The sequence below is a fragment of the Callospermophilus lateralis genome, chromosome 14 (genome assembly GCF_048772815.1).
Source record: "Callospermophilus lateralis isolate mCalLat2 chromosome 14, mCalLat2.hap1, whole genome shotgun sequence".
NCBI classification, from domain to species: domain Eukaryota; kingdom Metazoa; phylum Chordata; class Mammalia; order Rodentia; family Sciuridae; genus Callospermophilus; species Callospermophilus lateralis.
The window spans coordinates 62,226,542-62,239,408 of record NC_135318.1 but is presented as its reverse complement, the minus strand read 5'-3'; the positions used below and the strand labels follow the sequence as shown (position 1 = coordinate 62,239,408).

Below are 12,867 nucleotides of genomic sequence, written 5' to 3'. Positions count from 1 at the left end.
AGCCCTTCCGGGGCGCCTCGGACTTCTGGTCCCGGCACCCGGGCTGATGCCCCAAGACTCCGCCTTCCCAGGAGCCCCTGCGGCCCGGCGCGAAGATGGCGGCGGCGGCGGCGGCGGCAGGGCTTCTTTGAAGCAGCTGCGATGGAGCCTCCCCCGGCCCCGGGGCCGGAGCGGCTCTTTGACTCGCACCGGTAAGAGCTCCAAAGAGAAGAGGCCGGCTCCCGCGTCTTCTCGGCCTTCGGCACTTGATCACCTCGCCTTTCGCCCCCAGGCTCCCAGGTGACGGCTTCCTGCTCCTCGCGCTGCTGCTCTACGCGCCCATCGGGTTCTGCCTCCTCGTCCTGCGTCTCTTTCTGGGGATCCACGTCTTCCTGGTCAGCTGCGCGCTGCCGGACAGCGTCCTTCGCAGGTTCCGACTCGGGCACTCTGGGAGTCTCTGGGCTGGGACCGGCCGGAGATCGCACAGTCACCACAGCCTGTATTCCCAGGTTCGTGGTACGGACCATGTGTGCAGTGCTGGGGCTGGTGGCTCGGCAGGAGGACTCCGGACTTAGGGATCACCGCGTCAGGGTCCTCATTTCCAACCACGTGACACCTTTCGATCACAACATAGTCAACCTGCTCACCACCTGTAGCACCGTGAGTGGGGGCGGGGGCGAGGCCCCGATTGCCACCGGGTGGATCACTGGGCCCAAACTCAAGGCTCACCTCTCCTGGCTTGGGGTTTCTCTTGGGAGGTACTGAGCCTTGCCCCTGACCCCACTCCACTACCCCTTATCTCATTTATTTTCTCATTTACTTCCATTCTTCTTGCTTTCTCTCCTCCCGTTTCCCAGCCTCTGCTCAATAGTCCCCCCAGCTTTGTGTGCTGGTCTCGGGGCTTCATGGAAATGGATAGGCAGGGGGAGTTGGTGGAGTCACTCAAGAGATTCTGTGCTTCCACGAGACTTCCCCCTACCCCTCTACTGCTGTTTCCTGAGGAAGAGGCCACCAATGGCCGGGAAGGACTCCTGCGCTTCAGGTGAGAGAGCACAGATATCTGGCTCCAACTGGTTGAGCTGGTGGGCACTTAGTTTTCAAAACTTTCAGCCTGTCCCATTCAGTCCTAGTTCATTCCCTTTTTTTTGTCATTTTTAGTTCTTTCCCTGGATCTCTTCCTTGTTTATCTGCTTGTGCAGCTGGACCATTTACTGTTCTAAGTTGGGTATGAGCTGCTGGCTGGGCTACCTGGACTCTCATCCTAGTCTCTCTTTTCTTTTCTAGTTCCTGGCCATTTTCTATTCAGGATGTGGTACAGCCTCTTACCTTGCAAGTTCAGAGGCCCCTGGTCTCTGTGGTGAGTGTGTGCTAGACAGGGAATCTCTGGGGTTTGGAGGGGAACTTTCCCACCCCTGGTCTTGGCTTAGGCCTCACTTCATACCCTCCCCTCAGACGGTGTCAGATGCCTCCTGGGTCTCAGAACTGCTGTGGTCACTTTTCGTCCCTTTCACGGTGTATCAAGTAAGGTATTAACTATCCTCGCTTTTTGGTGGCTGGGGAAGAGGCTCACCTCAAGGTCAAGGACGTAGTGGCCTCTGCTCTGTCCATTTGTAGATTTTTTATTATCAAAGTTCAACCACAGAGGCAATAACATTTACTATTTCCCCACCCTCACCATCACTGTCCCATGAAAAGAGGTACCAAAGTAAGGAAGAGATGACAGTCTCTATGCTGAGTTCCCTAATATGGCACTGGATTGTTTTTTGCAGGTGGCTTCATCCTGTTCATCGCCAGCTGGGGGAGGGGAATGAGGAGTTTGCACTTCGAGTACAACAGGTGGTAGGGTACACAGGCAGGGTGGAAGTACCTCCTTAGGGAGAGGAGTAGGAGGTCTTAAGGTCTTGACACTTAAAACTTTGCAATTTTCCTAGTTGTTGGCCAAGGAATTGGGACAAACAGGGACACGCCTCACACCAGCAGACAAAGCAGAACACATGAAGCGACAAAGACACCCCAGGCAGCGCCCCCAGTCAGGTGTGTTTCCTCTATACACAAAGCTTTTTGATTTTGTTTCTGTTTGTTCATTTTGTTTTGTTTCAGCCTATTGTGATTTCCTATTTCTGAGCTAGTCAGCCTCTCCTCCTTCCTAGTTCTCTGTTTACCATGTATCTGATTTTTTCTTTTTTCTGTTTTTCCTTTTTTTTTTTTTTTCCTGCAGCCCAGTCTTCTTTCCCTCCCTCTCCTGGCCCTTCTCCTGATGTACAACTGGCAACTCTGGCTCAGAGAGTCAAGGAAGTTTTGCCCCATGTGCCATTGGGTGTCATCCAGAGAGACCTGGGTATGGGAAAGGGTGGCCACACACAGTGACAAACACAAGGAGGAAAAGTGGGTTGTGAAGGAAGAAGATGAGCAGGGAATGGACTCCCTTCTCCTCTCTTCCTTTCTTCCCAGCTAGAACTGGCTGTGTAGACTTGACCATCACTAATCTGCTTGAGGGGGCTGTGGCTTTCATGCCTGAAGACATCACTGAGGGAACTCAGTCTCTGCCCACAGCCTCCACCCCAAAGGTGAGACCCAGGAAGTGGTCAAGTCCAAGATTTAGGGTAGGTTGGGGCAGTCTACATATACCCTATCCCTACTTTCTCTTTTTGATCCTGAGACCCTAGCACAGTGCCTCTCTTGCAAAGTAGGCATTCGATGCGTGTTTAATGATGATGACTTCGCAAGCCCTCTGACATTGTGATCACCTCAGTTCCCCAGCTCTGGCCTGGTGACCCCTCAACCCACAGCCCTAACATTTGCCAAGTCTTCCTGGGCCCGTCAGGAGAGCCTGCAGGAGCGCAAGCAGGCACTATATGAATATGCAAGAAGGTGAGGGGGATAGAGGACAATGAGTAAGAAGGGGCAAGTTGCAAAGGGCATTATGGAGCTAATGTGACAAAGCCTACACAATGTCTCTCCCTGTGTCCCACAGGAGATTCAGAGAGAGACAGGCCCAGGAGGCTGACTGAGCTCAAAGGAACAGGATGGCACCCAGAGCCGCAGGACGGAGACTGGGGGCAGCCCTCACCCAACTCAAAAAAGGCCGGATGAGTGGGTGGTAAAAAGGGAGGGATGGGGCTCCCCCAATCTCACATTAAATTCAGGGTTTTCACTCAAGGTCTCTGTTGCCTCTCTGGGTTTCAAAAGCCCCATGAGCAGGTTCCTTTTCCCTTGGTTAGAGGGTACACGGGTAAGTCTCCTTGTAGGTTTGTGAGGGGTGGCTAGAATGGAACTATTCAAAATCATCTCATGCCAAAAAATAAGTGATCCTGAGAAAGTGTAAATAAAATGAAGATAGGCAGCAGCTGGACCCCAGCTTGGATGTTCAGCACTGTATGAATACCCAGGTTTGTAAAGCTGCTGCTGTAAAACTACAAGTCCCAGAATGTCTTTCACAAGCACAGGACTCTCGGGTTCACACATGCTCAGTGTCTTAGTAGAAGCCTGTTTTCCATAGGTTCCTGGATAGGTTAAATCAAGTGGAGCAAATGGCCCCACCCTAAAAGCAAACTTTAGGATTGGAGTTTGAGCCTAGCCTAAGGGTGGAACCGGAACTTACCTTTGTACTTCAAGCAGGTCAGGGTTGGTTGGGTAGGTTTGGAACCGGCTGCCATCCTGAGGCGTCTCACAGCTGCAAGCAGGTTTGAATCCAAGATTCTTGTGACCCTGCTGTCCTGCCCCCACCCCTTATATTACTTATTTTCTTCTTGGGAATTTTCAGCAGATTATTATGTCTCATTCCTGCTGCCCCCAAGAACCCCTGTGTTACAAGATTTTTACTACAGGTTAAAAGTTAACTATCCATGGTTCCTTAGAAACACCTAGCACTGTCTCCCAGCAAGCAAGAAATGCTGGAAAGAATGGACCCTGGGGCCTTATTACCTGAGGGTAGAAGTTAGGAATCCCGTGTGAGGTGGGAAGATGGTGTCAGACACCAAATATGAGGTCTTACTAGCTGCCCTGCCTCCTTTAGGTTCTGCTGGATAGCCACCATGTCCTCCCAGCCTCCTAGGCTGGCAGAAGAATCTAGCCCAAGTCCTGGGGAGTCTGAATTGGCTGTAAACCCCTTTGATGGGCTTCCCTTTTCTTCCCGCTACTACGAGCTGCTTGAGCAGCGCCGAGCCTTGCCCATCTGGGCTGCTCGCTTCACCTTCTTGGAGCATTTGGAGAGCAGCCCTACTGGAGTGGTGCTAGTGTCTGGAGAGCCTGGCTCTGGCAAGAGCACCCAGGTGGTGGGAGATTCTGGGAGTGGACAAGGGGAGGGGCTAAGGGATTTGGCCTTTTTCTAGGTAAGGGGTGGGTTGTGCGGGGGTACAGGGGAGTTGGGCAGAGGGAGATGGGCTAGGCTGGTAAAGAACTAAGAATTCCCCAAATCAGGAGCCCTGGCCGTAGGCCCTCCCCAGCACTTCTGACTGAATCCCTCTATCTCTGACCGATTTTCCTTTTCTACCCCTGCCCCAGATCCCTCAGTGGTGTGCAGAGTTTGCATTAGCCAGAGGGTTCCAGAAAGGCCAGGTTACTGTCACTCAGCCTTACCCTCTGGCAGCCCTGAGCTTGGCTGTGCAGGTTGCTGATGAGATGGACCTGACTCTGGGTCATGAGGTTGGATACAGCATCCCTCAGGAGAACTGCACAGCGTCTGACACCCTGCTCAGGTGGGGTCCTTTGCAGGCCTGACCTGAATCTAATTTCCTTCACCAAGTAGAAATGTCCATACCCTTCCCCAACCCAGTTCACCCTTTTAAATCATGCACAGTACAACTATTAAATTAAGCCTCTGAGTTCCCCTCACATTCACCTTGAAAATCTAACTTCCCTGTTTATGAACCAGATGTCCTCAGTGGAGTTGAGGTGTCATAGTTATAACTCCCCAAGCTCAGAAAGTCAGTCACAGTATCTTTTTCTGACTCCCAATATCAAAATCCAGGTCCCTTGAGGAGAGGTTCCCCTGGACTTCTAGGACCAATCAGTGTCCATCCTGATTCCTCTGCCTACTACCAATGTCAACAGGTTCTGCTGGGACAGGCTGCTTCTGCAGGAGGTGGCCTCATCCCGGGGCATTGGAGGCTGGGGTGTGCTGGTGCTGGATGAGGCTCAAGAGCGGTCAGTGGCCTCAGACTCACTTCAGGGGCTGCTGCGAGATATCAAGCTGAGAAATCTTCCAGGGGACCCTAAAGTGGTTGTGGTTACCGACCCAGCCCTTGAACCTAAGCTCCAGGCCTTCTGGGGCAATCCTCCTACTGTGTACATACCCAAAGAGCCTGGTGGGAGTCCCACCCCTGTCTACAGAGACACTATCCCTACTGATCCAGTGGAAGCTGCCTGCCAAGCTGTGCTTGAGTTGTGTCAAAAGGAGGTTCCAGGAGATGTGCTTGTGTACCTGTCCAGTGAGGAGGTAAAATAATGGGATTACAAAAAAAAAAAAAAATGCTTAGGCTGATATTGTAGCTCAATGGTAAAGGGCTTGCATAGCATACATGAGGCCCTGGGTTTGATTCCCAATAATGCAAAAAAAAAAAAAGTAATCATGTATGCCTTCCTGTCCTGAGGGGATGGGATACTGGAGTGGGGGTATTTACTCTGCTGGGGTCTTAGGGAAAACACCAAGGATTTCAGGATAGAGCTGCCACCCACTTTTTGACTTCTAATGCAGGGATTTATGGTTCAGTGAACTGAAATGATAACATTCCCAACTTTCTGAGTATATACAGTTTTCAGAGTGAAGGGCCTTAGTTTCCATCAGTTTGAAAAAGGGGTTTCTGATTCCCCCTAAAAGGTGAGAACTGCCCTAATGGCCTGCCCCTCTCTTCAGGAAATTTCCCTGTGCTGTGAATCCTTGTCCAGGGAAGTGGGGACCTTAGCTCTCCCAGGACCTCAACCACGGGTGCTGCCCCTTCATCCAGGCTGTGGCCAAGCGATACAGGCTGTATATGAGGACACAGACGTGGGTGCCCGGAAAGTTGTGGTCACTCATTGGCTGGCTGACTTCTCCTTCTCCCTCCCTTCTATCCGTCATGTCATTGATTCAGGACTGGAGCTTCGAAGTGTGAGTGAGAGATAAGGGGGAGTGGGGCTAAAGACAAATGGCCCACTCTGATCTGTACTGACTTTGGTTGGGGGGTGGACAACAGGTTTACAATCCTCGGATCCGGGCAGAATCACAAGTATTAAGACCAATTAGCAAGTGTCAGGCAGAGGCAAGACGACTTCGAGCAAGAGGGTTCCCACCAGGTAAGAGCCTTTACACTCAATGAGGTCAAGCAGAGCAGTCATAGCACATCAGCCCTGAGAAATCTACTTTCCCAGGTCTTTCTCCCCTCAGGGTCCTGCCTCTGCCTGTACCCTCAGTCCTTCCTAGAACTAGAGGCTCCCCCACTGCCACAACCCAGGGTGTGTGAAGAGAATCTGAGTCCCCTGGTGTTACTACTAAAGAGGAGACAGATTGCAGAGCCAGGGGAGTGCCACTTCCTGGACCGGCCTGGTGAGCACCCATCCTGCTCAAGTGCTGCTCTCTGACCTACCTGCTCAGACTTTACACCCTCTAAGCTCTGTTTCCTCCCCAGCTCCAGAAGCATTGATGCAGGCACTGGAAGACTTAGACTATCTGGCAGCTCTGGATGATGATGGGGACCTATCAGACCTGGGAGTCATCCTATCAGAGTTTCCCCTGTCCCCTGAGCTGGCCAAAGCCCTGCTGGCCTCCTGCGAGTTTGACTGCGTAGATGAGATGCTCACCCTTGCTGCCATGCTCACTGGTATATTTATAGCTTTAAGCCACAAAGGGGTTAAAAATTATATCACTTGTTAGTCTGGTGTGTGTGTGTGTGTGTGTGTGTGTGTGTGTGTGTGTGTGTGTGTATGGTGCTGGGGATAGAAGCCAGGCTAGACAAGTGCTTTACCACTGAGCTACACCCCCAGTCCCTCACTCCTATAAATCACTGCTTGTGTGGTCACTGCAACCCTTCCTCTTGTGTTTTAGTGCTCCTAAGGCTTGTCCTTTCCTCTGTGCTCTAGTTCCCATCCCCTACAGGGCATAATCACCTATCCCTCTAATTTCTGCAGCCTTTTCTCTCTGCTGCTTCTTACTTCTCTTCTTGCTTACATCTCTGTCTAATTACTGAAATCCACACACCTCTGCCTCTTCAGCTATACAACATGATCTATCTCATTCTATGTAATGTGTTGCTCACCACTGGATTATCATTGCAGGCCCACATATCAGCTTTCAACTTACTAGTGACTTTCCAGATACACAACTCAAAATGGAGACTTCTAAGCCTTTATTCGCGACCTTTTGATGTGAAAGTGCTGACCACTCCCACTTTGAAACTGCTTCCTCCCTAGGCTTCTGTGGTGCCACTCATCTATTCCTTGGACTCCCTTATTCTCTGTTCATCCATTGTAAATTGGTCCTCAAGATTCTATCCTTGGTCTTTGTCTCTTCTCATTCACCAAACTCTAAGCAAGTTTATCCACACTCATGGTTTGAAACTCTGCCTTTATACTTAAAATATCTAAACTTTGTGCCTCATATCTCTCTGCCAGTACCATTCTTATAGAGGGAGAGGGAAGGAGGAGGGAAAGATAGAGGGAAAGGAGAAGAAGAGAGACCCATTTTCTGTTGGACATTTCTACCAGAATAGTCCATGGTATCTCAACTCAGATCTGAACTCACGACCCTATTAAGCTACTCCTTTACCCATCACCACAAAATTTTTTTCCTCTCTTTGGATTCTCAATTTCAGATAATACCATCACCTCTGCTCCTCTACTACCATAATTCTAAACTAATCTTTCTGCAGGTTTTTTTATTTTTATTTTATAAATATCATTTTTAATTAATCCATTCCTCTGCATATTCACTGTCAGTGCCAATGTTAGGTCCTCATTGCTCGCTGAATTAGTAGTCTCCTAACTAGTCATGTGAATATTTTCAAATGTGTGGACTCCCTTATTAAAAAATTCCTCTTCAATAGCTATTCTTTTTAATTTTTTTTTAGTTGTAGATGAACACAATACCTTTATTTATTTATTTTTATGTAGTGCTGAGGCTCAAACCCAGTGCATCATGCATGCTAGGCAAGCACTCTACCACTGAGCTAAAACCCAGCTACAATCTTCAACAGCTGTTCTTTACCATCAAGATATATGTAGGTACACATCTGTAACTCCACCAACTCAGGAAGCTGAGGAAGCAGATCATAAGTTTGAGGTCATCCTCAGCAACTCTGTGAGACCAGGTATCAAAGAGAAAAGGTGGGGGAGGGCTGGGGATACAGCTTAGTGGTAAAAAACTCTCCTGGGATCAATCCCTGGTATATCTATATCTTTCTCTCTCTCTCTCTCTCTCTCTCTCTCTCTCTCTCTCTCTCTCACACACACACACACACACACACACACCTAAAAAACTTCTTCGCACAACACATTCAGACTCTCATGACCTTGCGTATACCTACCTTTAGCTTTAGCTCCTGCTATTCTGCCACATGTCATTGCCTCAGGTGGCTTACAGTTCCCCAATGTGCCATGTTATTAACCTAGATTAATAGTCATGCTATTCCCAAAGCCTCAAATATTCCCACTGAACTAATAATTCCTACTCAGAATTTCAAAAATTAGCCCCAAAGCCCTCATCCTTTTCTCTTATATCACCCATGCTCCTATCACCCAAAGCTGCCCACTTCTGTGTTTCCAAAGTATCATATATATACCTATCATACTTATCAAGTCTGCTTGCTTGTTGGTCTCTCCCACCAACTAATCTTCTTGAGGGCAAGAAACTCCTTCATTTACAGCCCTTCCTCAGAATCCATGGGAGATTGGTTCCTGGACCCACTGTGGATACCCAAATCCACTGATGCCTATGTCTTTTATAATAAAATAGCATATGGGGCTGGGGCTGGGCTCAGCGGTAGCACACTTGCCTGGCATGCATGAGGCACCACATACAAATAAAAACAAAATAAATAAATAAAGGTCTATCAACAATATTTAAAAAAAAAAAATATATATATATATATATATATATATATATATGGCATAGCATTTACATGTAAACCATGCACATCCTCCTATATATCCTAAATCATCTCTAGATTATTTATAAAACCAAATACAATGTAAACACCATATTTTTAAGGAATTATAACCAAAAAAAGACCATATATTTTCTGTTTAGATGCAGGTTTTTTTCTGAATATTTTTGATCCACAGTTAAGTTTGAGTTCACAGATGTAGAACCCATAGATATGGAGGCCAACTGTGTTAATCCCTAGTGTCTAATAAAGTGCAGAGTATGCAGAAGTTACCAATGTTTTTTGAATAAATGTCCCAAAGGGGCATTTGTACCTTTTAAATATTACACCTATACTACTATCCTTTCTCATTCCCTCAAACCACCTTCCTCTCTTCAACCTCCAGTTGCCCCTGGGTTTACGCGTCCTCCACTCTGTGCGGAAGAAGCTGCCTTGCGTCGGGGTCTGGAACACCCCGATGGTGACCACAGCTCTCTGATCCAGGTTTATGAAGCCTTTATACAAAGTGAGTGGCCCACTTTGCTCCTTCTTAATCCCAGATTTTTCAAAAAGGAAAGTGGTGTGCAACCATCTGACAGATCTCTGAGCTCAGGAAGAGGAGACCTTTTGGCCATAGGTTATATCCTTTAGGAGGCCTCAAGGACGTCAGTTGTAGCTGGTCTCTTTCCTCTCCTAGGTGGAGCAAATGAGGCTTGGTGTCAGGCTCGGGGTCTAAACTGGGCAGCATTGTGCCAAGCCTGTAAACTTCGGGGAGAGCTCCAAGAACTCATGCAGCAAATTGAACTTCCCTTGACCCAACCAGCCTTTGGCTCTGAACAAAATCGCAGAAACCTTCAGAAAGCACTGGTGTCAGGATACTTCCTCAAGGTTAGGGGAAAGGTTTGGGGTGAGAATGATAAACACAGAGGAGACAGATATTTATATGCAAGTACCATTCAGAATATTTAAAACCAAGAGGGACTATTCCTCTGAGTTTTTGGAGTACAAGGGACTATGGAAATACCTTATGTAGAGACAACACCCAAAGGTAATATTTTTACTTTTAAAACTCTCACTACCCCTACTAATTCTTTCTCAGCCCCCTTGTCTTTTTTCTACTCTCTGCCTCTTCCATTTACTTATTCCTTCAATATCTTTATCTTTCAATGAGGTGGCCCGAGACACAGATGGGACTGGAAATTACCTGCTCCTAACCCATAAGCATGTGGCCCAGCTCTCCTCAAATTGCTGCTACCAAAATCGCCGTCCTCCGGCCAGACCCCCACAATGGGTGCTATACCACAGTTTCTCCATATCCAAAGACAACTGCCTTTCCATTGTTTCTGAAATTCAACCTCAAATGTGAGTTTCTTGACACATCTCCTGCACTGCCCATTCCTCTACCTGGGACCAAAACTAAAACTGTGAAGTTAGAGAGACTTAAGAAGAAGAGATCTTAGTGGTTTGAGGGAAGAGGGCTCATGGAAGGGGGTGTAGGAAGTTCAAGAGACTGCTTTATAAGAGAAGATAGAGCTTATTTTGTTATGATTCTCTCTGTCAGGTTGGTGGAGTTGGCCCCTCCATATTTCCTGAGTAACTTGCCCCCCAGTGAGAGCAGAGATCTCCTGAACCAATTGAGGAAAGAAATGGCAGATTCATCGGCAGAGGGTGAATCTTCCTCCACCCAGGAGTTCAGAGATGCCTGTGTCCTGCAGTGACCTGCCTACCTAAGGGTTAGAGCTGAGTTCAACTCATGGTCCTCCTTCAGGCTAGCACCAAAGCAGATAAGATTTAGAAGGCCAGAGTTTAAGGTCAATGTAAATTCTGGAAGCTAAAAGGAGTAGAGGGAATGGAGTAAGCCACAATCTATATGGGGTAGAATCCTTCCCTTAGCCTTCTTGTTGCTTTCCTTATTTGCCAGAGACTGACATGCTCCCCATTCTACCAAGTTATATCAGATCCATCCTTGTACTCCCCTTTGATCTATAAAAGATTTTTCTATGATGCCAAGTTTGGTTTTGATTTTGCAGCAGAATATACAACAAGCATGAAGAAATGACATCATTTCAAAGATCTGGGGCCAACTCCTGGAGCCTCTTGCCTGGCTCCCACCCCTGGTCAAGCCTTATGCTGTCTGACATAACTGTCATAAGCACAGAATATGAGTAGTCTGGCTATCATTGGCCCTGCCTCTCTTTCCTCTGTCACAATGTTCCAGCCTCCAGGGGAGGAAGAATGGGAGTGCTAGAGGAATCAGACAGAAACTTTCCTTTGTCATACAACTTAGAGCTTACTCCTTTTTAAACTTGACAGTTACTACAACCATCCCCTCACTGAGCTCACCATCAACAAGCATCCCAGCAGCCTCTGGCTGAAGTTGACACTTAAGGAACATTCTTTCTTTATGGCTATGAATACCTTCCCCCATTTGCCCTTGGACTATTAACTTTGATATTCTTCATCATCTTGCACATTATAAATATGTTTGTGGAATTTGGCTGGAAAACAAGATTTAATCCTTAGAACTCTGCTTTTCTTCTGAATACCCTCTCTTGGAGATTCTGTCTGTTCTCATCATTTTCTATCTTCATCTGTATGTGGATGTCAGTTTATGTCTCTCAAAGATACTTTTCCAGAATTTATTCTTTCTAGGTCTAACATTCGTTTTGCCTAGAGTTAATTTTACTATAAACTTCCCAATTTCCCCCTTCATCATCCTCAGCACCATTGATTTCTTGATTCTCCATGTTTCCCATCTGAAATTATCTTTAAGTTTTTTTTAGTCTTATTATTTCCAAAGTATTCTGGTCACCTAACTCCACTGGGCCCATTAACTTTCTCTCCATCCCCCTCCCACTGTGGGTACTAGGAATTGAACCCAGCACTATCTACCCAGCTCAATCTACCACTGAGCTACATCCCTAGCCTCCCCCCCACCCTATCCCCTTCTTTGAGACAGGGTCTTTCAAAGTTGCTGAGGCTGCCTTTAACTTGTGGTCCTTCTCCTTCAGCCTCCTGAATAGCCGGGATTACAGGCCTGTGCCACTATGCTCAGTGTGGACCCATTAATTTTGCCCAGTTTCCTCTTCTCCCTTTTCTGTCCCTGTGGGACACCAGAGCCAGATTTTCTTCCTAGATGTTATATTTTGTTTGATGTATAAGTATTCCTCTCACCTACAGCCCAAGTGCACTGTGAAGCTCGAAAAGGAGAATACAGCCAGCAGATTGAACATAGTACAACATGAGACTCAAAGTCAAGAAGGAATCCTTAGCTATTATTTTACAGTTGAGGGATGAGATGCCCAACATGACAACCCTCTGGTCCCTGTCGTGATCAGTCAGATTTTGGCGCTCCAGCACCTTCTCCATTATTTCTCTGTTGTTGCCATCTTCCTTTCTTCACACCTTTGTTGTAACCCTAGACAGCACCTGCTGCAGCCAACCCTTCCCACCACCACGTGCTGCTCTCAGTACTCAGTCCAGGGCTCTGAGCCTATTCACCGCAGAACCCCTGGTCCCTGAGGAGAGTAGCTACCATTGGCCAGCCCATCCCCCTCCCTGCACCTTATTGGCTATCAACCTATAGGTCCCGCCCTCTCACACCTCAGGTTCCACTGGCCGCTTAGATGCGGTACTGTGAAAAATGGCGGGAAAATCCCTGTGTGAGCACCCTGGGAGTCTACTCGATGGGGGCCTGGGAGCCCACCGGGTGGCCAAAGAGCCGTCGATGATAATCTGAATTCCTGCTGCTTTTCATACACCCGGCTGCCAGGAAACCATGGGCCTGAGCAGCCGTGCTCCACTGCCCGAACCGGGCGTTCCACGCGGCGCC

At 47.9% G+C, this 12,867-nt stretch overlaps 2 protein-coding genes across 4 annotated transcripts; both read left to right on the top strand.

Moving 5' to 3' along the window:
* The first annotated feature begins 54 nt into the window (after positions 1 to 54).
* On the top strand, positions 55 to 3,138 carry Aup1 (AUP1 lipid droplet regulating VLDL assembly factor). 3 transcript variants are annotated; one of them, XM_076833285.1, is made up of 12 exons: positions 56 to 191; positions 272 to 409; positions 489 to 639; positions 837 to 1,021; positions 1,264 to 1,336; positions 1,432 to 1,505; positions 1,749 to 1,815; positions 1,911 to 2,013; positions 2,198 to 2,317; positions 2,431 to 2,546; positions 2,732 to 2,850; positions 2,954 to 3,138. In XM_076833285.1, exons 1-12 carry the CDS (start codon positions 142 to 144, stop codon positions 2,988 to 2,990), a joined length of 1,233 nt encoding a protein of 410 aa, XP_076689400.1. In that variant the 5' UTR covers positions 56 to 141; the 3' UTR covers positions 2,991 to 3,138. The 3 variants fall into 3 exon arrangements, with proteins under 3 accessions (XP_076689401.1, XP_076689402.1, XP_076689400.1); XM_076833286.1 differs by lacking the exon at positions 2,954 to 3,138 and having other exon boundaries at positions 55 to 191; positions 2,431 to 2,582; positions 2,670 to 2,757; XM_076833287.1 differs by lacking the exon at positions 2,954 to 3,138 and having other exon boundaries at positions 55 to 191; positions 2,670 to 2,754.
* A 67-nt stretch (positions 3,139 to 3,205) lies between these two features.
* Dqx1 (DEAQ-box RNA dependent ATPase 1) lies at positions 3,206 to 11,108 on the top strand. Its single transcript, XM_076833289.2, has 11 exons — positions 3,206 to 4,250; positions 4,483 to 4,676; positions 5,032 to 5,416; positions 5,834 to 6,067; positions 6,153 to 6,252; positions 6,344 to 6,502; positions 6,585 to 6,776; positions 9,442 to 9,561; positions 9,733 to 9,923; positions 10,207 to 10,397; positions 10,597 to 11,108. Exons 1-11 carry the CDS (start codon positions 4,014 to 4,016, stop codon positions 10,751 to 10,753), a joined length of 2,160 nt encoding a protein of 719 aa, XP_076689404.1. The 5' UTR covers positions 3,206 to 4,013; the 3' UTR covers positions 10,754 to 11,108.
* The last annotated feature ends 1,759 nt before the right edge of the window (positions 11,109 to 12,867 follow it).

Coding starts and splice junctions, on each gene's coding strand:
- Aup1 (XM_076833285.1), top strand. CDS start 142: ATGGAGCCTCCCCCGGCCCCGGGGCCGGAGCGGCTCTTTGACTCGCAC. Junction 640..836: donor TGCTCACCACCTGTAGCACC/GTGAGTGGGGGC, acceptor CCCGTTTCCCAG/CCTCTGCTCAATAGTCCCCC. Junction 2,547..2,731: donor CCACAGCCTCCACCCCAAAG/GTGAGACCCAGG, acceptor TGATCACCTCAG/TTCCCCAGCTCTGGCCTGGT.
- Dqx1 (XM_076833289.2), top strand. CDS start 4,014: ATGTCCTCCCAGCCTCCTAGGCTGGCAGAAGAATCTAGCCCAAGTCCT. Junction 5,417..5,833: donor TGTACCTGTCCAGTGAGGAG/GTAAAATAATGG, acceptor CCCTCTCTTCAG/GAAATTTCCCTGTGCTGTGA. Junction 6,777..9,441: donor CCTTGCTGCCATGCTCACTG/GTATATTTATAG, acceptor TTCAACCTCCAG/TTGCCCCTGGGTTTACGCGT.